Source organism: Homarus americanus, unplaced genomic scaffold (genome assembly GCF_018991925.1).
Source record: "Homarus americanus isolate GMGI-L3 unplaced genomic scaffold, GMGI_Hamer_2.0 scaffold16894, whole genome shotgun sequence".
NCBI classification, from domain to species: Eukaryota; Metazoa; Arthropoda; class Malacostraca; order Decapoda; family Nephropidae; genus Homarus; species Homarus americanus.
The window spans coordinates 5721461-5748792 of record NW_024746541.1 but is presented as its reverse complement, the minus strand read 5'-3'; the positions used below and the strand labels follow the sequence as shown (position 1 = coordinate 5748792).

The following is a 27332-nucleotide window of genomic DNA, read 5'->3' as shown; positions in this document are numbered from 1 at the left end:
GTAGGTGCGCGTGATCAGGTATATATGTTGATAACCACAAGGAAAGAAGAAAACACGCGCACCTACTGTGATTTACTATATATATATATATATATATATATATATATATATATATATATATATATATATATATATATATATATATATACCCTGAAGATGTATAAAGCGCTTGGGAACTTCGTGTTTTCTTCTTTCCTTGTGGTTATCATATATATATATATATATATATATATATATATATATATATATATATATATATATATATATATATATATATCTTGATAAAATCACACAGGAAAAGGGAAACAACGGAGCACCTTAGCTTTCGTCTTTATTCAAGACATCTTCAGAGGCAACTGGATTACATGGACAGAGAGAGGCTTAAATATACAGGGTGACCTTAAAAACATGAGGTTAGGTCATAATGATGTCATCCACTAATCCCCACACCAACACAAACGTAGAGCTTTAGAGAAGGGGGGTGACGTGACTAGTCAGGTCAGGTCAAAAATAAGGGACCCACTAAATAACTATCATACATCTAGATCAAAGGTTTTCAAAGCATTTTTAACCTTGGGCCACTGACAAATAAATTTATGTAACATATTATCAGTTTTGAACTGACCATCACTAAGGTTTATTGATTTTAATTCCTTAATCAAACTAGCCTTACCACATAATCCTTATCTCCAACACACTGCCAAAGTGAGAGCTCTTGAACACATACATAACCTACAGACTGATAATAACATCACACAGACCTTCTTCACTGACGGCTCTCTTATCTGTGGGAGGGCTATAGTGCTGTTATTGTGACTCAGCCGAACGGTAATGTAATAGAGAAAGGAGCTTGAATTAGTAACTGAACATCCACTCTACAAACTAAACTATTTGCCATACTCACAGCCCTGAAACTTGTTGAAGACACTGCCACTGACAATCTCATCATCACTGATTCCTTATCTTCACTACTTGCTCCTGATACCCTAAACTCAGATTGCCACCCGCTTGCCTCTGAAGCCATCCACAAGCATACGAGTATGTGTCTTGTTCACGGGGATATCAGGGTAAAGCTGTTGTGGATCCCCTCTCGCATAAGCGTTAGTGAACATGATAGAGTTGATGCCTAAGCTAAAGTCACGTCCAACAATGACAATGTTGAATACAATCTAGGACTGTCAAACAGTACCGTAACTATAATGAGAAAGGAACTTGCTAATGAATATAAAGCCAGTAGACAAGTGCAAACAGGCAGCTAGTCAATCCTTTGTTTACCATGATGAGGAGTAACAAGATCACTTGATTACAAGATGTAACCGCTAGACTATGGTTACGATTTAAGTATGCCCCTCAAGCAGATGTGAACAAAACTAAATGTAAAGTGTGCGTCCAGACATATGGCCACACACTCCAACACTACATCTTAGACTGAAAAGAGTAGAACCTTATAGGGATTCAAGCACACTGTGTATGTAATGGCACGGCACTTTATCTCTGAAGACAAGATAGCTAATAGACTAAGGCTGTATCCACACTTCGCATCTAGTGCCTAATCAAAATTCTTAGTACCGACTTAGCAAACAATATTCTGGAAATACTCTGTAACATTCATTGCCATAATATCAAAATCATTTGGGTCTGATAAACACCCTTTGCAGCCTCTACTCTGTAGTCCTTTTTACGCTACCGCTCACATGGTGATTATGAGGTGTACAATAGCTGTTGTCCGCAGCAAAACTCAAATTAAATTCAGTGAGCAGTGAACAGTGATGGATGAACATTAAGGAATGAACATTGACCAGTGAAAAGAGGGATAAACATTGACCAGCGATCAGTGAGGGATGGACAGTGAGCAGTGAGCAGTGAGGAATGTGCAGTGACCAATGAACAGTGAGGATTGAACATTGACCAGTGAGCAGTGAGGTATGAACAGTAACCAGTGAATAGTGAAGGATAAACAGTGACCAGTGAGTAGTGAACTGTGAGGGATGAACAAGTGAGAGATGAACTTTGACCAGTGAGAAGTGAACAGTAAGAAATGAACAGTGAATAATGAGATATAAACAGTGACCAGTGAGAAGTGAACAGCCTCGGATAAACATTGACCAGTGAGAAGTGAACAGCGTCGGATGAACATTGACCAGTGAGAAGTGAACAGCGTCGGATGAACATTGACCAGTGAGAAGTGAACAGCGTCGGATGGACATTGACCAGTGAGAAGTGAACAGTGAACAATGCGGGATAAAACAATGACCAGTGAGGAGTGAACAGTGAGAGATAAACTTGAACCAGTGAAGGATGAACTGTGAACAGTGAGGAGTGAATAGTGCAGAATAAATAATAACCAGTGAAAAATAAACAGTGAGACAGGAACATAGAGAAGGAGCAGTGAGACAGGAACATTGATCAAAGCGAAGAGAACAAGGAGCAGTAAACCGTGAACAGTGACCGACTAGCAATGAAAAGCGAACTAGAAGCGAGAGAAAACCCTGGGAGATGAAATACTGCGAAAACACGTACAATAATGAAAGAGGAAGGAAGAGATACTAGGAAAAGTAACATGGAAGGAGGAGAGACTGAGGAATGAAATTTCTTGACATGGTGAGAGTGAGTATTGACGCAGCTATGAAGTGTAAGGAGTGAGTAGAAAGAATAAGCGATGGCATAACGATATGACTGGAGCGATGCCATAACTTAGTTTCACGGTGTCCATGATGTGTTTGTGTTGCCTCTCATGTTATTGGTGTCTCCGTGTGTCCGGTAATTGTCTACTACTGCTACACTGTGGAAGCTGCACAGGAACAACCAGTGGTGGATTTGCTCAACTGGTTGCATTGGGTAGGATGTTCACTATATAAATGTAAAATGCATTTTCCTTTGACCCCCGACCTTTGAACGAAGGTCACATTCCCTGCAGGGGATATTCAACATGGCAAGCATGGAATATCAGCTCTTGTTCTTATCAAGAATGTAAACATAATACCTCCACCCTGATGTAATATATATTTTTCACAAAGTGTCCCTTTTTTCTCTTTGTTCTGAATTAGTGGTTCTCATTTTCACCTGAAGAGATACACCGCTCCTGATCAGTTCACCCTATGCCTACATTCCAATAGGTTACTCAGATATCTGCACTGCTCCCATCATGTAAGTTAGGGCTAAAGTGAGGTTCAAAAATGTCTGACCCAGCTTGGAGAAGGTCGTGCCCAATCGTGCTCCCGTTAGAGACCAAGGAAAATGGCCGCTTTGGATCGTTGTGTCGTGGGGGAAGAGGAGGGGAGTGTGGGGAAAGACGACCTCCTTGCCACTCTGTTAAGGCAGCTGGGGCAGTTGAGGAGTGAGGTTGACACTCTAAAGGGGGAAAATGAAGCCCTCAGGACGGAACTCCTTCAGGTAGGTGTCCTGCCTAGCAGGACACCTGCGAAGGAGGAGCAGGCGTGGAGAGTGGTTGTCTCCAAGGGGACTAGGGTCAGGCTCAGGAAAGCTGACCAGGGTGTGGAGTGTAGTAAACCTTACCAGGTGCTGCAGGAAGCTGGCGAGGAAGAGAAGAGGCAGGACGGTATGGATCAAGGAGAGGAAAGGGCAGTTGTACAAACCCTGCCCACAGGTAAGGTCGTGGTAGTTGGTGACAGCCAGGTGAGGTTTATGGATAGGGCTTTTTGTGCGAGAGATAGGAAACGTAGGACTAGGGTGTGTTTTCCTGGGGCTGGGATAGGGCATGTAGCCGAGAGGTTAGACAGGGTTTTGTCAGGGGAGGGTACCAATCCAGTAGTGTGCCTTAGTGTGGGAGGAAACGACATAGGTAAGGTTAGGAGTGAGGAACTTTTCAAGAGGTATAGGGAGGCGCTGGGGAAGATTAGAGATAGGGGAGGGATCCCGATAGTATGTGGTGTCTTGCCTAGATGAGGGGTTGGTCGTGAATGGCTGTCCAGGGCAATTGCTATAAATTGCCGACTGGAAAAACATTGTGCAAACAATGGTTGGACATTCATTGATAACTGGCAACGATTCTATGGCAACGACTACCTGTACTGTCGCGACGGAGTACACTTGTCTCGTGAGGGGGTAAAGACGTTGTCTGCATCCCTGGAGCGTGAAATTGTCACTCCGAAGGGGGGTTTCGCCAGTAGAGAGGGGTCGGGGAAAGTGGGAGTCAAAAAACAAGCAGGTCCTGGGAAGTAAAATTAGTTGCTCAGGACAAGGGGTAAAACAGGACCAGGGAAGAGTAGGTTTAAATGTATACTATACAAACAGTAGGGGCAGTTCAAAAGATATCGAAGTCTTTAAACTGCTAAGAGAACATATGGGCACGGGGGTGGAGGAGACTGCAGTGGGAGCGGGTAAACAAAGTGAAAGACTACAGGGAAATAGTGTTAGGAATGATGACAAAACTAAATTAGACAGGGAGTTTAAAACTAAACGCGGTAAGGGGAGGACTCAGAACACGACTAACTTAAATGTATACTACACGAACAGTAGAAGTATGAGAAACAAAATGGATGATATTAGGGCCTTGGTATGTACCGAAAAAATCGATATAATTGCATTCACTGAAACATGGATCAACCTAGACACACGTGAGTTACCAGTCGAATACCAAATTGCGGGTTACAAACTGTTCCATACCGATAGGCAGACCAGGAAAGGAGGCGGAGTAGCAATCTATGTTAGGGATAATCTGAAGTGTGAAATAAATAAGGAAATAAAAACTGAGAGGAATACAGAAACAATTTGGATAGAATTAAGCGACGGTCGGGAAAAATTAATCACAGGAGTAATATATAGACCCCCCAATCTTGATAGCGTCAATGAGCGACTTATCTGGGATGAAATGCGCAGGGCTTCCATACACAACAAAGTCTGTATAGTAGGCGACTTTAACCTTGGCCAAATAGATTGGACTGACCTTACGGGTAACTCAGAAACAGAGGATTTTCTCGAGACGATCCAAGACTGTTTCCTAAGTCAACATATAACCGAACCCACACGGGGTAATAATATACTGGACTTAGTTCTGTCGAACAGAGAAAACCTAATTAGCAATGTCGAGGTAGGGAACGAACTTGCAAACAGCGATCACAAAGAAATTCTATTCCAGTTAGATTTTCAGGGCAGACGTAAGGAAAATTCCAATAAAGAACCAGATTTCAGAAGGGCAAACTTTGACAGTTTAAAGAGGCAGCTGAGAGAGGGGGTGTCGCGCTTGGCTGTGAACCTGACAGATGACACCGACCTGATAATGAGATCTCAGATTGCCGAGTTCCACGACAATTTAAATAGTGAGTTACTTAATGCACAAAGGCAGAACATACCATACAAAAAACTCAGATCAGACAACAAAGACCCTATATGGATAACAAATTATTTAAAGAACATCATTGGCCAAAGGAAGGCTATAGGTAGAAGGATAAATCGTGGCGAAATTCACCTCCGGGACAATTATAGGGTATTGGCAAGTAGGGTTAAAATCGAGATAAGGAAAGCAAAGAGGAATAATGAGGTAAGGATAGCAAGGGAGGCGAAGACAAATCCCAAAGGATTCTACCAAATGTATCAAACTAAAACACGAGAAAAGATTGGACCAATACGGTCAGACTTCGGCGAGCTCACTGATAACGACGGAGAAATGAGCAATAATTTGAATAAATATTTTTCAACAGTTTTCACCACCGAAAATTTAAACATGATACCCGAGGCACCGACTCTATTCAGAGATAGTGAAGAAAACAAATTAAGTGAGATAGTAGTGACTAGTAACGATGTTAGTAAGCAAACAGACAAACTAAAGCCTAATAAGTCACCTGGTCCCGATGAGATATTTGCCAGAGTATTAAAGGAATGTAAGGAAGAGCTTAGTATGCCCTTAGCAAAGTTGTTTAACATGTCATTAAAAACAGGTGTAGTACCAGAATCCTGGAGGATAGAGAATGTAATACCGATTTTCAAGAAGGGGGATAGATCACTATCCTCTAACTACCGCCCAATCAGTCTAACATCAATAGTAGGCAAATTACTGGAAGCAATCATTTCAAACTCTATTCAAAATCACCTGGAGAAGCACTGATTGATCAATGATTCCCATCATGGCTTCACAAGCGGACGTTCTTGCCTAACTAATCTATTAACATTCTTTTCATCAGTTTTCGAATCGGTGGACGAGGGGTACAATTATGATGTGGTATATCTCAACTTTAGCAAAGCCTTCGATAGAGTCCCCCACGAAAGACTAATTAGAAAGGTAGAAGCTCATGGCATCAAAGGTGACATCCTTAAATGGATTAGGGCGTGGTTACAGGACAGGAAACAGCGAGTGAGCATTAACGGCACTAAGTCCCATTGGAGCAACGTCACAAGTGGCGTTCCCCAAGGCTCAGTACTTGGACCATTATTATTTATTATATACATAAACGACATAGATAAATTTGCTGATGACACTAAAATAGGACGTGTTATCAAATCTGACGAGGACTCGGCAAAACTACAGGAAGATCTAAACAAATTTTTCGAATGGTCTGAAAAATGGCAGATGAAATTCAATGTAGACAAATGTAAAGTACTCAGTATAGGAGTTGTAAACAGGGAAACCAGATACCAGATGAACAACGATGCCATAGAGAAATCCGACTGCGAGAGAGATTTAGGAGTAATGATAAGTAGGAACCTTAAGCCAAGTAAACAATGTGTTTTTGCTCGTAACAAGGCTAATAAAGTACTTGGGTTCATACAAAGGAGTGTTAGTTACAAGACTAGCGAGGTCATCCTAAAACTGTATCTTGCTCTTGTGAGACCACACCTGGATTACGCAGTTTCAGTTCTGGTCACCGTATTACAGAATGGATATAGAATCCTTGGAAAGAATTCAGAGGAGAATGACAAGACTAATCCCGGGCATTAGGAACCTTGAGTATAGAGACAGGTTAAAGCATCTTAATTTGCACTCCCTTGTGAGACGTAGAGCGAGGGGCGACCTGATAGAGGTGTATAAGTGGAAGGCAGGGCTAAACAAAGGGGACATTACAAAGGTACTCAAACTATCCAACCGGGAGCGAACTCGTAGCAATGGCTTTAAATTAGACAAATTTAGATTTAGGCGTGATATAGGTAAACACTGGTTTGGAAACAGAGTAGTGGATGAATGGAACAAGTTACCAAATATCATCATTAACTCGAATACGCTGAATTGCTTCAAACATAGGTTGGATGCTCATATGAGCAATAGGGGTTGGGTGTAAACGGGACTGCCCAGTTTGGGCCAATAGGCCGGCTGCAGTTTCTTCCATTCTTATGTTCTTATGTTCTTATGTTTACACTGTTCAGTAAGTCAGCTATTGTGTTTACTCTGTTCAGTAAGTCAGTTATTGTGTTTACAATGTTCAGTAAGTCAGTTATTGTGTTTACTCTGTTCAGTGAGTCAGTTATTGTGTTTACACTGTTCAGTAAGTCAGTTATTGTGTTTACTCTGTTCAGTGAGTCAGTTATTGTGTTTACACTGTTCAGTGAGTCAGTTATTGTGTTTACACTGTTCAGTGAGTCAGTTATTGTGTTTACACCGTTCAGTGAGTCAGTTATTGTGTTTACAGTGTTCAGTGAGTCAGTTATTGTGTTTACACTGTTCAGTGAGTCAGTTATTGTGTTTACACCGTTCAGTGAGTCAGTTATTGTGTTTACAGTGTTCAGTGAGTCAGATATTGTGTTTACACTGTTCAGTAAGTCAGTTATTGTGTTTACACTGTTCAGTGAGTCAGTTATTGTGTTTACAGTGTTCAGTGAGTCAGTTATTGTGTTTGCACTGTTCAGTGAGTCAGATATTGTGTTTACACTGTCCAGTGAGTCAGTTATTGTGTTTGCACTGTTCAGTGAGTCAGATATTGTGTTTACAGTTTTCAGTGAGTCAGTTATTGTGTTACAGTGTTCAGTAAGTTAGTTATTGTGTTTACACTGTTCAAAGAGTCAGTTATTGTGTTCACACTGTTCAGTGAGTCAGTTATTGTGTTTACACTGTTCAGTGAGTCAGTTATTGTGTTTACACTGTTCAAAGAGTCAGTTATTGTGATTACACTGTTCAGTGAGTCAGTTATTGTGTTTACACTGTTCAGTGAGTCAGTTATTGTGTTTACACTGTTCAGTGAGTCATTTATTGTGTTTACACTGTTCAGTGAGTCAGTTATTGTGCTTACACTGTTCAGTGAGTCAGTTATTGTTTACACTAAAGTTGCTTTATAGAGTAGACTTACTGCTGGTCTTGCGCCACTTACACTGGTCTTAGCCTCTTACTACTGGTCTTAGCCACTTACTACTCCTCTTACCCACTTATTATTTCTCTTAGCCTCTTACTACTGGTCTGAGCCACTTACTACTAGTCTGAGCCACTTACTACTGGTCTTAGCCACTTCCTATTGGTCTTAGCCATTTACTACAGGTCTTAGCCACTTGCTACTGGTCTTCGCCTATTAACTATGACATTTATTGGACCAAGCTCTTGCTCTTTTCTTTATATTTTCATTGGAATATAATGTACTGAATTGCGTTTTTTCTACACATACATACATACATACATACATACATACATACATACATACATACATACATACATACATACGTTCATACATACATACATACATACATGCATGCATACATACATACACACACTACTACATCCTTGACCACCGAAGGGTCAAGACGTACCTGGCGCTCCTCTCAGAGCAGCCAGGTCAACTGCTATGTTGGCCCATACCAACTCCCTCCCCTGAACCCTCCTCCCCACCGGAATATCAACAAGTTCACGCCAGAAGTCACTATTTCATTTAGGAAAGAAATGGAACCAGTGTTAAACAGAGGTGAACAGTGGTGAACAGTGCTTAAGTCAGTGAGAACAACTCAACAGTAACAGTGGTACCCAAGTTGACCTTTCACACAGTGAGGTCCCAGGTACCCAGTGATAACGGCCCGTGAGACCCAACTACCAGCGATGTGTTAATCCGTCTACGATAGGAAGGCCTGGAACCACACCTCACTCATATAACACCATCTGTGAGGGAATTACTACACCACGTGAGGCCCCTCATAACACCATATGTGAAGGAGTTACTACACCACGTGAGGCCCCTCATAACACCATCTGTGAGGGAATTACTACACCACGTGAGGCCCCTCATAACACCATCTGTGAGGGAATTACTACACCACGTGAGGCCCCTCATAACACCATCTGTGAGGGAATTACTACACCACGTGAGGCCCCTCATAACACCATCTGTGAGGGAATTACTACGTGAGGTCCCTCCTAACACCATCTGGGAGGGAGTTACTACACTACGTTTTTGCTGTTCAACACCTACATTAATCTGTATGTTCACTGTATGTTCCTTTACCTTTCTCTAATGAAGGCTTTTGTTAAACCACCAATGTATGTAATAAGTCATTTATGCCCAATGTATATTTTCAGCCTTCGGGCTGCAGAACTTTTTCAATAAACCGTTAATTATTATTATTATTATTATTATTACTACTACTACTTTGCTGTCACTCGGAATTGAGTATGACGATCATCCAAGCTTTGATAAAATGGTATGAGTTATTAAAGATGTCACCTTCGTTGGTGAGCTTTAAGGTGACTAAAGAGGGTCTAGGACAACTGGCCGCCGCCATCTGGCCGCAGCCCATGAAGTACCTAACCTAACCTAACCTAACCTAACCTAACCTAACCTAACCTGCCTTGAGAGCGCAAAATTAGGCGTTTGCAGTTTACCCCCAGTCCGCGGCGGCCAGATGGCGGCGGCCAGTTGTCCCATTCCCGACTAAAGAGACCGATACGGGACCGGCAGGGTCGTCCACAGATGTTGCACGTGTGGAGGGCTACATCTAGTGTGGGAGGGGCAGCGGTAGCGTCTTTCCGGTGTGGGTGCTTGTTGCCTCGGTATGTAGTCGGGCTAAGTCGAAAGCATCAACACCTTCTCTTTTGGTTAACCTCCAAGTGTTACAGTGTGAAGTGATCGTCTCCCAGGTGAGTGGGTCGATTTGGCACTTTTTCAGGGTTGTCTAAAGCATATCCTTTTACCTTTTCAGTTGCCTGCCAGCGTGCCGTTTACTATTCATTAGGTGACTGTAAAGTAGCTCATTTGGCAGTCTACTGTCGTCCATGTGCGTAACAGGGTCAATCCAACGTAATTGTTCATGGATAATGGTAGCCTCGATGCTTCTACAGTTGGCGTCAGCGAGAATACCGTTATATGTTCTCTTGCCTTACCAGAGAACTCGGAGGATGGAATGTAGACTATGTTGGTGAAAATTTTCAAGTAACTTAAGGTGCCTCCTGTATGTGACCCATGTCTCGCTGCGATATAGCAGGGTGGGGAGGACCACTGCTCGATATACGTGCAACTTTGTAGATAATTTCAGTTCCCTACTGCTGAAGACACGAGCACGGAGTCTGCCAAGGGCTAAAGATGCACATCTGATCCGATGTTGAATCTCTTCATCGATGTCCGTGGTGGTGGACAGGTGGGAGCCGAGATACGTTTAGTACTGTTAAGCTGGATTGATGGTGGAGGTGTGGCTGAACCAGGGCAGGCTGAAAGAGAATCTGAGTCTTATGTAAATTCACCTCACAGCCGAAGTGTGCATATGCATCTGCATAGGCATTCAGGATCTCCTGTAGACGTTCAGTGTGAGCGACAAGAGTGATGTCGTCTGCATACTGAAGTTCAGTAATGGAAGCTGCCGAAACCTTTGTTCCTGCCTGGAGTCATCTTGTGTTGAAAAGACCCTTCATCCGGTGCTGGATGTCCACCCCGTAGGCTAATTTGGCACTGGCATGAGTAAGGAAGGCAGCCAAGAGAATGGAAAAGAGAATAGGAACCAGTACACATCCTTGTTTTACCCCCGTTTAGACGGGGAAGAACTCAGACTGACTGCTATTGTGCAGGACACTGCCATTCTTGCCATTGTGGAGTTGTCTCACAATGGTAATGAATTTTGGTGGGCAGCCGAAACGTCCCTTGTTCGGTCGACGAAGGCCATGTACAGGTCACGACTCTGTTCTCTGCACCTTTTCTCTATCTGGCGGGTAACAAAGTTCATGACAGTGGTGCCACATGATGGTCTAAAGCCGCATTGAGATTCTGGGAGGAAGTTTTCCACCTCAGGAAGACGTCTGTTTAGGAGAACTCAGGCGATAATCTTGCCAGCTACGGACAGCAGCGAGATCCCAAGGTAGTTGCCACAGGCTGACCGGTCTCCCTTGCTCTTATAAATATTGACAATGGAGGTATCTTTAAGAGGTTGGAGGATTTCCTCCTTTTCCCATACATTCTCCAGGAGAGAGTGGAGACGGCGAGTAAGCAGAGGTCCTCCTGCTATATACATCAAGGCTGGGATTTCATCAGGCCCTAAGGCTTTGTTATTTTTCATCTATTTGATGGCAATAGCTACCTCATTCAGGGATGGAGGATAGCTGAAGTGGGTCAGCTCTGAATGCTGAGGGACCTGCTGGGTAGTCAGGACATCTACATCGATGTTTCGGGTGAGCAGCGAATGGTACTGCTCTTTCCTGCACTGAAGGATGCCTTGTTCGTCTTTAATTACGGAGTTACAGTCGGATGAGCGGAGGGGGCTACGCTCATAACATGTTTTAGTGGAATTGAAAATTCACCACACCTCCACCATCCATCCAGGTTAACGGTACAATCTTCTCTAATGTTACCTGTTTTCAGTACCATGACTGTCACCTGTCCACCACCGCTGACATCGATGAAGAGATTCAACATCGGATCAGATTTGCATCTCAAGCTTTTGGCAGACTCCATACCCGTGTCTTCAGTTGCAGGTCCTCCCCAATTTGATGTATGGCAACGAGACATGGGTCACATACAGGAATCACCTCAAGGCACTTGACAACTTTCACCAAAGTAGTCTACGTTCCATCATCCGAGTTCGCTGGGAAGACAAGAGAACAAATACCAGTATTCTCGCTGACACCATCTATACGAGCATCGAGGCTGTCATTCTCTATGAATAACAACGTTTTACTGGCGTTGTTACCCACATGCATGACAGTAGACTGCCAAAGCAACTACTTTACAGTCACCTAACGAATGGTAAACATAACGCTAGCAAGGCAACTGAGAAGGTGTTATTACTTTCATGTTAACCCAACTGCATACTGAACAGACAAGCACCAGTGCCTGAAAGATGCTACCACCGCCCCTCCCGCACTAGATGTAGCCCTCCATACCTGCAACCTCTGTGGAGAGCTCTGCCTTCCCCTATTGGCCCATCGAGTCACACCACAGCTCATCAACGAAGGTGACATCTTAATTAACTCATATCATTGTATGATAGCTGGATGTTCGTCTATATTTGATTCTGAGTGACAGCAAATTAGTAGTAGTAGTACTAGTCCATTATGATGGTCCATTACGACAGAACGGCAGCACACCCAAAGTGATAAACATCAGCATCTGATGCTGCAATTGTCAGAGAACTTAAAAAAAATAGCTATTGTGCAGGAGGTGAGCACCTCGAGCTGGTTAATTACGTAACCGATAAGGGAAAAAGGCTTCAGCCTTAATAAACAAGAATTTACAGATGGCATTGTTCTAAGGTAAGCTTGCCCAGTAAAAGATATGCCCCTCAGCGATACTGTTAGTCTCCTGCCAGCGATACTTTTAGTCTCCTGCCAGAGATAGTTTTAGTCTCCTAACAGCGATACTGTTAGTCTACTGCCATTGATGCTGTTAGTCTCCTGGCAGTGATACTGTTCGTCTACTGCCAGTGATGCTGTTAGTCTCCTGCCAATGATACTGATAGTCTCCTGCCAGTGATAATGTTAGTCTCCTGTCATCAATACTTTTACGCTCCTGCCAGCGATACTGTTAGTCTCCTGCCTGTGATACTTTTATTCTACTGCCAGCGATACTGATAGTCTCCTGCCAGTGATACTGGTAGTCTCCTGCCTGTGATACTTTTAGTCTCCTCCCAGCAATACTGTTAGTCTCCTGCCTGTGATATTGTTAGTCTCCTACCAGCGATACTGTTAGTCTCCTGCCTGTGATACTGTTAGTCTCCTGTCGGCGATACTGTTAGTCTCCTGCCTGTGATACTGTTAGTCTCCTGCCTGTGATACTGTTAGTCTCCGGCCAGTGATAATGTTAGTCTCCTGCCAGTGATACTGATAGTCTCCTGCCAGTAATACTGTTAGTCTACTGCCAGTAATACTGTTAGTCTCCTGCCAGTGATACTGTTAGTCTCCTGCTAGTAATACTGTTAGTCTCCTGCCAGTGATACTGTTAGTCTCCTGCCAGTACTGTTAGTCTCCTGCCAGTAATACTGTTGGTCTCCTGCCAGTAATACTGTTAGTCTCCTGTCAGTGATACTGTTAGTCTCCTGTCCAGTATACTGTTAGTCTCCTGCCAGTAATACGGTTAGTCTCTTGCCAGTAATACTGTTAATCTCCTGCCAGTAATACTGTTAGTCTCCTGCCAGTAATACTGTTAATCTCCTGCCAGCAATACTGTTAGTCTCCTGCCAGTAATACTGTTAGTCTCCTGCCATTATACTGTTAGTAATACTGTTAGTCTCCTGCCACTAATACTGTCAGTCTCCTGCCAGCGATACTGTTAGTTTCCTGGCAGTAATACTGTTAGTCTCCTGCCAGCGATAATGTTAGTCTCCTGCCAGTAATACTTTTAGTCTCCTGCCAGTAATACTGTCAGTCTCCTGCCAGCGATACTGTTAGTTTCCTGCCAGTAATACTGTTAGTCTCATGCCAGTGATACTGTTAGTCTCCTGCCAGTAATACTGCTAGTCTCCTGCCAGTAATACTGCTAGTCTCCTGCCAGTAATACTGTTAGTCTCCTGCCAGTAATACTGCTAGTCTCCTGCCAGTAATACTGTTAGTCTCCTGCCAGTAATACTGCTAGTCTCCTGCCAGTAATACTGCTAGTCTCCTGCCAGTAATACTGTTAGTCTCCTGCCAGAAATACTGTTAGTCTCCTGCCAGTAATACTGTTAGTCTCCTGTCAGTAATACTGTTAGTCTCCTGCCAGTAATACTGTTAGTCTCCTGTCAGTGATACTGTTAGTCTCCTACTAGTAATACTGTTAGTCTCCTGCCAATGATACTGTTAGTCTCCTGCCAGTATACTGTTAGTCTCCTGTAAGTAATACTGTTAGTCTCCTGCCCGTAATACTGTTAGTCTCCTGCCAGTGATACTGTTAGTTTCCTGCCAGTGATACTGTTAGTCTCCTGCCAGTAATACTGTTAGGCGCCTGTCAGTAATACTGTTAGTCTCCTGCCAGTAATACTGTTAGTCTCCTACCAGTAATATTGTTAGTCTCCTGCCAGTAATGCTGTTAGTCTCCTGTCAGTGATACTGTTAGTCTCCTGTCAGTATACTGTTAGTCTCCTGGCAGTAATACGGTTAGTCTCTTGCCAGTAATACTGTTAATCTCCTGCCAGTAATACTGTTAATCTCCTGCCAGGCTGTTACCAGTAAGCCTGTTAGTCTCCTGCCAGTATACTTAGTCTCCTGCCAGTAATACGTTAGTCTCCTGCCAGTAATACTGTTGTCTCCTGCTATGCCAGTAATACTGTTCTCCTGCCTACTGCTAGTCTCCCAATAATACGTTAGTCTCCTGCCAGTAATACTGTTAGTCTCCTCCAGCTAGTAATACTGTTAGTCTCCTGCCAGTAATAAGTGCTGTTAGTCTCCTGCCAGTAACTGTTAGTCTCCTGCCAGTAATGTTGTCTCTCACCAGTAATACTGTTAGTCTCTCTGCCAGTAATACTGTTAGTCTCCTGCCAGTAATACTGTTAGTCTCCTGCCAGTAATAGTAATACTGTTAGTCCCTGCCAGTAATACTGTTAGTCTCCTGCCAATGTACTGTTAGTCTCCTGCCAATACTGTTGTCTCCTGCCAGTAATACTGTTAGTCTCCTAGTCTCCTGCCAGCTGTTAGTCTCCTGCCAGTAATACTGCTAGTCTCCTCAGTAATACTGTATTCCTGCCAGTACAGTTGCTCCAGTTGTTAGTCTCCTGCCAGTAATACTGTTAGTCTGCCAGTAATGTTAGTTTCCTGCCAGCGATACTGTTAGTCTCCTGCCAGTAGTACTGTTAGTCTCCTGCCAGTAATACTGTTAGTCTCCTACAGTGATACTGTTAGTCTCCTACCCTGGTAGCCGAGATATACTGTTAGTCTCCTGCCAGTAATACTGTTGAGTCTCCTGCCAGTAATACTGTTAGTTTCCTGCCAGCGATACTGTTAGTCTCCCTGCCAGTATGCTGTTAGTCTCCTACCAAGTAATGCTTATGCCAGTAATACTGTTAGTCACCTGTAATACTGTCATAATACTGTTAGTCTCCTGCCAGTAATACTGTTAGTCTTCTGCCAGTATACTGTTAGTCTCCCTGCCAGTAATACTGCTAGTCTCCTGCCAGTAATACTGTTAGTTTCCTGCCAGTGATACTGATAGTCTCCTGCCAGTGATAATGTTAGTCTCCTGACATCGATACTTTTAGGCTCCTGCCAGCGAAACTGTTAGTCTCCTGCCAGTAATACTGTTAGTCTTCTGCCAGTATACTGTTAGTCTCCTGCCAGTAATACTGCTAGTCTCCTGCCAGTAATACTGTTAGTTTCCTGCCAGTGATACTGATAGTCTCCTACCAGTGATAATGTTAGTCTCCTGACATCGATACTTTTAGGCTCCTGCCAGCGATACTGTTAGTCTCCTACCTGTGATACTTTTATTCTACTACCAGCGATACTGATAGTCTCCTGCCAGTAATACTGTTAGTCTCCTGTCAGTAATACTGGTAGTCTCCTGCCTGTGATACTTTTAGTCTCCTCCCAGCAATACTGTTAGTCTCCTGCCTGTGATACTGTTAGTCTCCTACCAGCGATACTGTTAGTCTCCTGCTTGTGATACTGTTAGTCTCCTGTCGGCGATACCGTTAGTCTCCTGCCTGTGATACTGTTAGTCTCCGGCCAGTGATAATGTTAGTCTTCTGCCAGTGATACTGATAGTCTCCTGCCAGTAATACTGTTAGTCTACTGCCAGTAATACTGTTAGTCTCCTGCCAGTAATACTGTTAGTCTTCTGCCAGTAATACTGTTAGTCTCCTGTCAGTGAGACTGTTAGTCTCCTGTCAGTATACTGTTAGTCTCCTGCCAGTAATACTGTTAGTCTCTTGCCAGTAATACTGTTAATCTCCTGGCAGTAATATTGTTAGTCTCCTGCCAGTAATACTGTTAATCTCCTGCCAGCGATACTGTTAGTCTCCTGCCAGTAATACTGTTAGTCTCCTGCCAGTAATACTGTTAGTCTCCTGCCAGTATACTGTTAGTCTCCTGCCAGTATACTGTTAGTCTCCTGTAAGTAATACTGTTAGTCAATCCGTTAGTAATACTTTCGTCAGTCTCCTGCCAGCGATACTGTTAGTTTCCTGCCAGTGATACTTTTAGTCTCCTGCCAGTAATACTGTTAGTCTCCTGCCAGTAATACTGTTAGGCTCCTGTCAGTAATACTGTTAGTCTCCTGCCAGTAATACTGTTAGTCTCCTGTCAGTGATACTGTTAGTTTCCTGCCAGTAATACTGTTAGTCTCCTGCCAGTAATACTGTTAGTCTCCTGCCAGTAATACTGCTAGTCTACTGCTAGTAATACTGTTAGTCTCCTGCCAGTAATATTGTTAGTCTCCTGCCAGTACTACTGTTAGTCTCCTGTCAGTGATACTGTTAGTCTCCTGTCAGCGATACTGTTAGTTTCCTGCCAGTAATACTGTTAGTCTCCTGCCAGTAATACTGTTAATCTCCTGCCAGTAATACTGTTAGTCTTCTGCCAGTAATACTGTTAGTCTCCTGTCAGTGAGACTGTTAGTCTCCTGTCAGTATACTGTTAGTCTCCTGCCAGTAATACTGTTAGTCTCTTGCCAGTAATACTGTTAATCTCCTGCCAGTAATACTGTTAGTCTCCTGCCAGTAATACTGTTAATATCCTGCCAGCGATACTGTTAGTCTCCTGCCAGTAATACTGTTAGTCTCCTGCCAGTAATACTGTCAGTCTCCTGCCAGCGATACTGTTAGTTTCCTGCCAGTAATACTGTTAGTCTCCTGCCAGTAATACTGTTAGTCTCCTGCCAGTAATACTGCTAGTCTACTGCTAGTAATACTGTTAGTCTCCTGCCAGTAATATTGTTAGTCTCTCTTGCCAGTAATACTGTTAGTCTCCTGCCAGTAATACTGTTAGTCTCCTGCCAGTAAATACTGTTAGTCTTTCTGCCGTATACTGTTAGTCTCTCGCCAGTAATACTGCTAGTCTCCTGCCAGTAATACTGTTAGTTTCCTGCCAGTGATACTGATAGTCTCCTGCCAGTGATAATGTTAGTCTCCTGACATCGATACTTTTAGGCTCCTGCCAGCGAAACTGTTAGTCTCCTGCCAGTAATACTGTTAGTCTTCTGCCAGTATACTGTTAGTCTCCTGCCAGTAATACTGCTAGTCTCCTGCCAGTAATACTGTTAGTTTCCTGCCAGTGATACTGATAGTCTCCTACCAGTGATAATGTTAGTCTCCTGACATCGATACTTTTAGGCTCCTGCCAGCGATACTGTTAGTCTCCTACCTGTGATACTTTTATTCTACTACCAGCGATACTGATAGTCTCCTGCCAGTAATACTGTTAGTCTCCTGTCAGTAATACTGGTAGTCTCCTGCCTGTGATACTTTTAGTCTCCTCCCAGCAATACTGTTAGTCTCCTGCCTGTGATACTGTTAGTCTCCTACCAGCGATACTGTTAGTCTCCTGCTTGTGATACTGTTAGTCTCCTGTCGGCGATACCGTTAGTCTCCTGCCTGTGATACTGTTAGTCTCCGGCCAGTGATAATGTTAGTCTTCTGCCAGTGATACTGATAGTCTCCTGCCAGTAATACTGTTAGTCTACTGCCAGTAATACTGTTAGTCTCCTGCCAGTAATACTGTTAGTCTTCTGCCAGTAATACTGTTAGTCTCCTGTCAGTGAGACTGTTAGTCTCCTGTCAGTATACTGTTAGTCTCCTGCCAGTAATACTGTTAGTCTCTTGCCAGTAATACTGTTAATCTCCTGCCAGTAATACTGTTAGTCTCCTGCCAGTAATACTGTTAATATCCTGCCAGCGATACTGTTAGTCTCCTGCCAGTAATACTGTTAGTCTCCTGCCAGTAATACTGTTAGTCTCCTGCCAGCGATACTGTTAGTTTCCTGCCAGTAATACTGTTAGTCTCCTGCCAGTAATACTGTTAGTCTCCTGCCAGTAATACTGCTAGTCTACTGCTAGTAATACTGTTAGTCTCCTGCCAGTAATATTGTTAGTCTCCTGCCAGTACTACTGTTAGTCTCCTGTCAGTGATACTGTTAGTCTCCTGTCAGCGATACTGTTAGTTTCCTGCCAGTAATACTGTTAGTCTCCTGCCAGTAATACTGTTAATCTCCTGCCAGTAATACTGTTAGTCTCACCACCAGTAATACTGTTAGTCCTGCCAGTAATACTGTTGGTCTCCCCTGTGTACTGTTGGTCTCCTTATTCAATACTGTTGGTCTCACTGCCAGTAATACTGTTAGTCTCCCTACCAAGTATGCTGTTTGTCTCCTGCCAGTAATACTGTTAGTCTCCTGCCAATAATACTGTTAGTCTCCTGTCAGTAATACTGTTAGTCTCCTGCCAATAATACTGTTAGTCTCCTGCCAGTAATACTGTTAGTCTCCTGCCAGTAATACTATTAGTCTCTTGCCAGTAATACTGTTAGTCTCCTGCCAGTAATACTGTTAGTCTCCTGCCAGTAATACTGTTAGTCTCCTGCCAGTGATACTGTTAGTCTCTTGCCAGTAATACTGTTAATCTCCTACCAGTAATACTGTTGTCTCCTAGTAATACTGTTATTCCTGCCAGTAATACTGTTTGTCTCCAGTAATACTGTTACTGTTACTGTCTCCTGTCAGTAATACTGTTGGTCTCCTTGTATACTCTCCTTGCCAGTAATACTGTTAGTCTCCTGCCAGTAATACTGTTAGTCTCCTGCCAGTAATACTGTTAGTCTCCTGCCAGTAATACTGTTAGTCTCCTGCCAGTGATACTGTTAGTCGCTTGCCAGTAATACTGTTATTCTCCTGCCAGTAATACTGTTAGTCTCCTGCCAGTAATACTGTTAGTCTCCTGCCAGTATACTGTTAGTCTCCTACCAGTAATACTGTTTAGTCTCCTGCCAGTAATACTGTTAGTCTCCTGCCAACGATACTGTTAGTCTCCTGCCAGTAATACTGTCAGTCTCCTGCCAGCGATACTGTTAGTCTCCTCCCAGCGATACTGTTAGTCTCTTGCCAGCGATACTGTTAGTCTCCTGTCAGCCTCTCGTCTGGGTTGACTTTGGATATTTATTTGAATATGTTTAAAGCTTTATGTCGGTTACTCCATTTATGAAAGTTAATTCTTTTATCCGGTTAGATTTTATTGTAGATTTTATAATCTTCTTATTTATCTTTTTCTTTTTTAACTCTTAAGTTGTCCGTGAAGTTGTCGCATCATTCCTGTACTGTACACCTACTGTAGAAGATGAACTAATTCTTAAAATTTCAAATTAAACACAATAAAATATAGAAAATGATAAACACTATTGTTAGATTAATTCCAAGGACATTGATGGAAGACGTTTCCTTCTGATGTAGTGGTTATGATTTTATTATGCAACAAAGTCCAGTCACTATGTTAACTCCACAAAGCCCATGAGGTGCCTCTCCAACTGAAAGCTGAGGTGGACGTATTGTATACTTCCATCACAGATTCACCCAAAAGATATAATTTATATGTATTCAAGAGGTCAGGCACTATACACATATTATTCATATACAAAGTAGGATCGGATTTCAGAAACAAGCAAAATTATGTCAATGTTACTAAAGACTTCACACACTATACATCTGTTGCAGCAGACGTTCCCCGTGAAGAATGATGGAAGATGTTTAAAAACTGGTTCACTTTAATACGAAGAGCTATACACTGCAGGTCACATAAGTATGATAACGTGTATGTCTGGTGTGTGAGCTGTATATCTAGGACGTCACACACACACACACACACACACACACACACAGACCAGCTGGCGGCACAACCCACTCACGGTTAAGGGAGCCTTCCAATGTTGGCTGTCGGCCAGATAAGAGCAGCTGCTGCGACAACTTCCTGCCTTATTAGCTACATTAAGGTTACTTATTTCATAGACACTGTTCTCTGCTCAACCGAAGACACATTGTAGGAGAAGATAAAACACGGCAAAATGAGTCTTGTAGATTTCAACCATAGCCTACGGTTCTCTTCAGCGCCTTATACTGTAGTGATAACATCTATGTAGTTCTTCTTGTGGAAACATTTGAATGGCAATGGACGCTGATATAGATAATCATAATACACATAAACGAACAGAACCATAGAAAACCAAACCAAAGTTAACCTAACCTAACCTACTTCAGGTATAGTTTTGCTATCTCATGACAGTAAACGGTGCTGTAAATGAAACATAGCAAATTTTACCACATACGAATTAATTTTCATTAAGTTTGTAAGAATAAAAATAAAAAGTTATTCCTATTTGGCAAAAAACGTTTCCTGTTTTTTTAATGCTTAATCAGCAGTTATCCTTATCTAGAGTGAGCTGCCAGAATACACACAGCTCCTATTCTTGTGAGTTTGCTTTCTCCTTTAGTGTATTTGTACTTTTGTATTTTTAACTATGCGCCATCGTATAACTTTCCCAGACACACACACACACACACACACACACATATATATATATATATATATATATATATATATATATATATATATATATATATATATATATATATATATATATATATATATATATATATATATATATAAACAATGCCTCACCACACCACAAGAACAAAAAAAGCGGTGGTAGCAAAGGTCCAGGGTTCGATTCACTATTAGTGAGGTATTGTTTATATATGGAAGTCCGCATGCTATATGGATGTATACATATATATGCAAGTAAATCACTGTAGGTGCGTGTGATCCAAGTATTTGCTGATAACCACAAGAAAACACGAAGTTCCCAAGCGCTTTCGTGTAATTCACATCTTCAGGGGTGAGTACAGACTAAGGAGAAATACTTGACAAGGCTAATATATACAGTAGAGAAGAGTGGACACCTGCTGTCCTATAGGGACTTGATCTCACTCTCCTCTACTGTATATATTAGCCTTGTCAAGTATTGCTCCTTAGTCTGTAATCACCACAATGGAAACGTGGACAAGATAAATCTCGATAAAATCACTCAGGAAATGGGAAACACTGGAACACCTTAGCTTTCGTCTTCATTCAAGCCATCTTCACAGGCCACTGAATTTACAGGGACTGAGAGAGGCTTGTGACCTTACACAACATCAGGTCAGGTTATTAACATGGGATCCACTAATACATACACCACCTCCACCGGACACAAAAGAAGAGCTTATAAATATATCAAAAGGAGCGAGGTAACAGGTAAGGTCAAGTCAGGTCAAAAACTTGGTTCACTAATCATCTACCCTACATATACCTCAAATGCTTTAAATAATTTTTAACCTTGGGCCACTGACAAATAAATTTATGTAACTTAGTATTAGTTTTGTACTGACCATCACTAAGATTCATAGAATTAATTTCCCTGATCAAACTTGCTTCAACCAGAAGTCTTTCTATGACACATGTTGATTTAAATACTTCTATACTGTTTTCTCAATCTATGGTATGATTATTGTTCCTTATATGAACGAAAAGTGCACTGCTCTTAGATGCTGTTCTAATAATAATTGAACTGTTTTATTCTAAGTTCTAATGCTTTCCCAGTCTGACCTACATAATTTCCATTACAATTAACATACTAGTAATAGTTCAGTCATACTTAAAAGCAACATTAATGTTTAGTAATTTAATGGATTAAACTAATGTCAGAAATTCATTGCGATAAGGTAGTCAAAATATTCATAAATGTAGGAACTTGTCTAGTTTGAGTAAAATAAATTTTTTTTAGCCCTTTTGAGAAAACGACCAACAAACAATGAAGGGTAGCCAAGTTTTTGTGCAATGAACTGAATGGCTTCAATAGACTAGAAGGTGAATTGTATCCTCTGGTTGGCTGAGTTAAAGTCTGTAACAGCGGTTAGAAGAAAATTTACGACTCATTACGAGAAAGAAACTCCACACAGAAATTCAATTACAAGATGGATGAAGAAGTTTAAAGAGACTGGTTCCGTTAATGACAAGCCACGAACTGGAAAACGAGGAGACTGTGGCGCCTGTAGAGCAAACTTTCTAAATAGTCCACGAAAATCTCTAAGACGGGCTTCTCTGGAACTAGATGCTCGAAAAACAACAGTGAAAAAATTCTCAAAGTGAAATTGCATGAGCGACCCTTAACTCAGCCAACCAGAGGATACAATTCACCCTTTCTTCTATTGAAGCCATTCAGTATAGTGTTGGGACAGATTATCTGGGAAAAACAGAAAAAAAATAGAATAAATAATTTTTTTTAGTCATGAAATACCTGAATAAATTACCTCCCCAGTGCATTTTACAGATTGTTTTTATCTCCTATAGAATCTAAGTTATTAAACTGCACCGGAACATTACGCACACTCTATATATATCCCAACGTTTTTATGGACAACAAACTGTACAAACATAACAAATGACATCGATATACAAAGGTTACTTGAATTTTTAATACATATATGATTCTAACATGTTAACTACACAGCAGGACACCTGGCAGGTCCAACTGTGAAACACATCGGGGTCATGGCAGGTAAATGTTTGAAATTGTTTGATGTTACCTTTTAGTCACAAACAGCAGCCAATTAACGTGCTGGTTATGAGTGTCAGTGTTCACGGCGGCTTTTATCATAAAGTTATTGTTGTTGAAGGTTGTTGTACTGTTACTTCACCGACAAAAATGTAATAAACAAATATGAGACAAATTCATCACTCGAAAAAAATGAAGTACAAAAACATGCACGATTAATTATGCAAAAACAGTGTATGTCAGCTGTTAAATCACAATGCACACATTCACACCTAACTGACTTAGGAACTGTAAATGTGCGCGAGATAAAACACCAGACACGAGTGGATCTGTCACCGAATTCGCTTTCGTCCGTGAGATGCTTTCCGTCCAAGATTTGGCCCAGATAGAGGGTCACGGTCCATAGTCGCTGAATGGATCAGTGTGAAAGGCTTAGATCTTCGGCTGATTATACCTAACCCCACACAGGTCTATGTGAGGCCGCAGCGACCTTGGTGAACTGGTTAACCTAATGTCATCTCACTTTGTCAGACTTCAGTAGTTCAATGGAGACCGTGTAATAAATCTAAGCGTATATCATCGGTAAGCACACCAACAGGAAGCCTCGTATGAGTTATCTACTGTATGTGAGGGAGCACCAACAGTTCAGTTCTGGTGCCCTTATTATAGAATGGATATCAATTCACTGAAGTCGGTGCAACGAAGAATGACGAAAATAATTCTGGGACTTAGAAACCTTCCATATCAAGATAGATTACAGAAACTAAATTTGCATTCACTAGAAAGACGAAGAGTGCGGGGAGATAATATAGAAGTATTTAAGTGGGTGAAAGGAATCAATAAAGGAGATATAGATAAAGTTCTTATAATATCCGAGCAGGATAGGACTCGTAGCAGCGGATTTAAGTTGGATAAGTTTAGGTTTAGGAGGGAGATAGGAAGGAACTGGTTCACAAATAGGTTGGTAGACGAGTGGAACAAGCTTAGCAACTTTGTAGTAAGTGCTGGAACACTGGAAAGTTTTAAGAGGAGGCTGGATAGATTCATGGATGAAAGAGAGTGGTAGTAACTCTCGACAGGAGCTGCCATGTATAGGCCAACCGGCCTATTGCACACTCCTTATTTTCTTATGGTCTTGTGTTGTTATGGGACAGGGAGTAAAGGCCAGTCAAAAGAATCGTGCTTTCAACTCTTCATTATTGTGTAACTTGTCGTAACTTATCCCAGAAAGGAACTTCGTTGTTAGTGAATTTCCTGTGTACAGCGAAATTATTATTTGTCTTTTTATTTTCCATAACATTTTGTTGTTCATACAGTGCATAAATAACAAAAAAGTTTGAATAATTAATCTGAGTGTCACTTGCCATTCGTTTTCAATCTTGACTCTTTAAAACAAAGTGAGGACCCATATTATAGTCCACCTGTTCCTACTGTAACATAGTTGGGTCACTCTCCTCTGTACATACACATTAATCTCACCTTTACATACTAGGCACACTATGAACTTCTAGCTAAACCAAGGGTTAACTATAAAAGGCAAGCAGACAGAGCTGGTTGGCTATTGGAGGAAAAACATTACCCGATGTTGTGAGCGCCATCTAGGGTAGGTTAAATCTACCTTAACGCTGGGCTCGTTCTCCCCTGCCGAACACTGTTGTGTGTTGGTGAACATACTGTGGGACTACACCCTACCAGCGTGCTATCTAGATCTACCGGCCAACTTGATTTGTATAGAGTATCAGTGCAGCTGAGTATTAATTTTCACCCTTATACGAATTTTATTATTTTGATGATTGATAACTGTTTGCTAGTGGTAATGACCATGCGAATAAGCACAAGTCGATCAATGATTCCCAATATGGCTTCACAAGTGGGCATTCATGTCTAACAAATCTACTAACATCTTTTCAACTGTTTTCAAATCAGTACATGACGGACACGATTATGATGTGGTATACCTCGACTTTAGCAAAACCTTCGACAGATTCCCCCATGAAAGACTAATACGAAAAGTGGAGGCTCATGAAATTGGAGGAGATATTCTAAAATGGATTAGGGCGTGGTTACAGGACAGGAAACAGCAAGTAAGCATTAATGGCACTAATTCGGATTGGGGTGACGTCACTAGTGGAGTACCCCAAGGCTCAGTACTTGGACCATTACTGTTTATTACATACATAAACGACATAGACCGCAACATAAGTAAATTTGCTGACGACATTAAAATAAGCCATGTAATTAAATCTGACATGGACTCCGCAAAACTACAGGAAGACCTAAACAATTTTTTGCATGGTCTGAAAAATGGCAGATGAAATTTAATGTGGAAAAATAGAAAAGTACTAAGTATAGATGTAAACAGAGAAACCAGATATCAGATGAACAACGTTATTATAGAGAAATCCGACTGTGAGAAAGATTTAGTAAGAATCTTATGCCAAGACAACAATGTGTGTTTGCTCGAAACTATGCTAATAAAGTACTAGGGTTCACACAAAGGAGTGTTATTTACAAGACTAGTGTGGTTATCCTAAAACTATATCTTGCGCTTGTGAGACCTCACTTGGATTATGCGGTTCAGTTCTGGTCACCGTATTACAGAATGGATAGAGAATCCCGAGATAGAATTTAGAGGAGAATGACAAACTAATCCAAGGCATTAGGAACTTTGAGTACATATATAGGTAAAGCATTTAAATTTGCACTCCTTCGGGAGAAGTAGAGTGAGGAGCGATATGATAGAGGTGTATAAATGGAACTCGGGGCTAAACAAAGGTGATATAATAAAAGTACTCAAACTATCCAACCAGGAGCGAACTCGCAATAATGGTTTTAAATTAGACAAATTTAGATTTAGGCGCGAGATAGGTAAACACTGGTTTGGAAATAGAATGGTGGATGAGTGGAACAAGTTACCAAACATCATCATTAACTAGAACACGCTGGATTGAGAAATGATCGATAGGGGTTGGGTGTAAACGGGACTGCCCGGTATGGGCCAATAGGCCCTCTGTACTTCCCTTCATTCTTATGTTCTGGTGTTCTTGTGCTGTATTTATAATATTATATACAAACGATTGCATATTTTTCGTTTACTACTATTTATACTGTTTTCAATGTTGTCATGTCAACTGTGTTAGTGTTGTTAGATATTCAATTAAAACACCTAAGGAAATGGTGACTAAACCTACACTGAAATTTAATAATTGCCAGAGATGAAAATACAAGCAGATTGGCTTTTGTTATATAATTGTGCATGAGTATTACAAGGTATTACAACTAAATAATTTCCCTCAAAATCCCCCAGGACACAAACTGGCCAAGAACACTTTTAAAGCTTTGGGGGTTCAAGTAAAATAAGAATAAGAGTAAAGAAACTTTGACATTAGCTTGTCTATTGCTTATTTTTCCGAAACATTACACACCTGGTGAGATCATATGGGGGATCCCACGGTGTTCCTTTATTAGAGGTAGTTCTTACAACGTCTATCGTGTCGGAAATTAGAAAATTAAGTTTAAAGTGACAGATATCGGTCACTGAAAAATTTATACGGTATTTCCACCCCCAGTCTGTTTTGTTCCCCAAAAACTTGTATTTTGAATTTTAATACAATGTAATATGAATCACAGATTGGATGCTGTTTTACAACTTTTTTCTTGACTAATTATTGCGTCGCCAGCCCGCTTTGGTTTCAGAGAAAATGAGGTTAAACTTTGTGAGCCACATCCTTTTACAGTTTTCTCACGGCACATACTGTGTAGATGACTTTAGCTCACCCTGTAAACTGCTGTAGACAAGTCGGGTTTTTCGTGATATGCTGGATATTAAAAGTAATAAATCAACAGATAATCTATAAAATAAGCGAACATAATAGCTAGATTTAATGAGCTTCTCTAAGGTGGAGGTAATGGGTGGACCCTTACTAATGGATCATCAGAAGAATCAGCACCGCCCTCCTCTCACCCCGTCATCTTGATGGTTACGTCTTAATAATCTGCCATTACAATATTAATTATTTGCGACAGATACACTATACTATAAGTGCAATGAATGACTTTATTTTTATCATTCACTGAATTTTCGTTGAGAGTGCAAGCTGATTTTCCTTGAACATTCATATTTTTTAACTATTGATAATAATAGACGCATAAGTGAAGTCTACTGTATGCCCGCCCGTCATAGTTCTCTACGTATATTCTTCCTAAATCAGTATTTTTTTTAAAAACAATTCCTTTAAAACATTAATTTTTAATGTCGCTATACTGGCTTAACACAACACATTTATGGAAGGCGTCTAGCTTCTGACTACGGCATGGTCCTCTCCATATCAACCAAAGTGTACTGAAGTTAAGAGTAAATGACGACAATGTTTAGGTAGGGTAAATTTATTTGAAAATAAAAAAAATTATGCATTTTGCTCCGGTAATCATCTACTGAACGATTCTGATTTTAAGGAAATCCATGCCGGGTTTATCACCTAGCTTTGCCTCAGTGAAAACT

General features: G+C 41.4%; 1 protein-coding gene across 1 annotated transcript in view; it reads right to left on the bottom strand.

The window, feature by feature from the left end:
• Window positions 1–992: 992 nt before the first annotated feature.
• LOC121879332 (collagen alpha-2(I) chain-like) overlaps window positions 993–27332 on the bottom strand; it is a 153774-nt gene continuing 127434 nt past the window's right edge. The window contains exon 4 of the mRNA XM_042385934.1: window positions 993–1131. Within this exon, the coding sequence (XP_042241868.1) occupies window positions 993–1131 (139 nt within the window). The remainder of the gene's footprint in view (window positions 1132–27332) is intronic.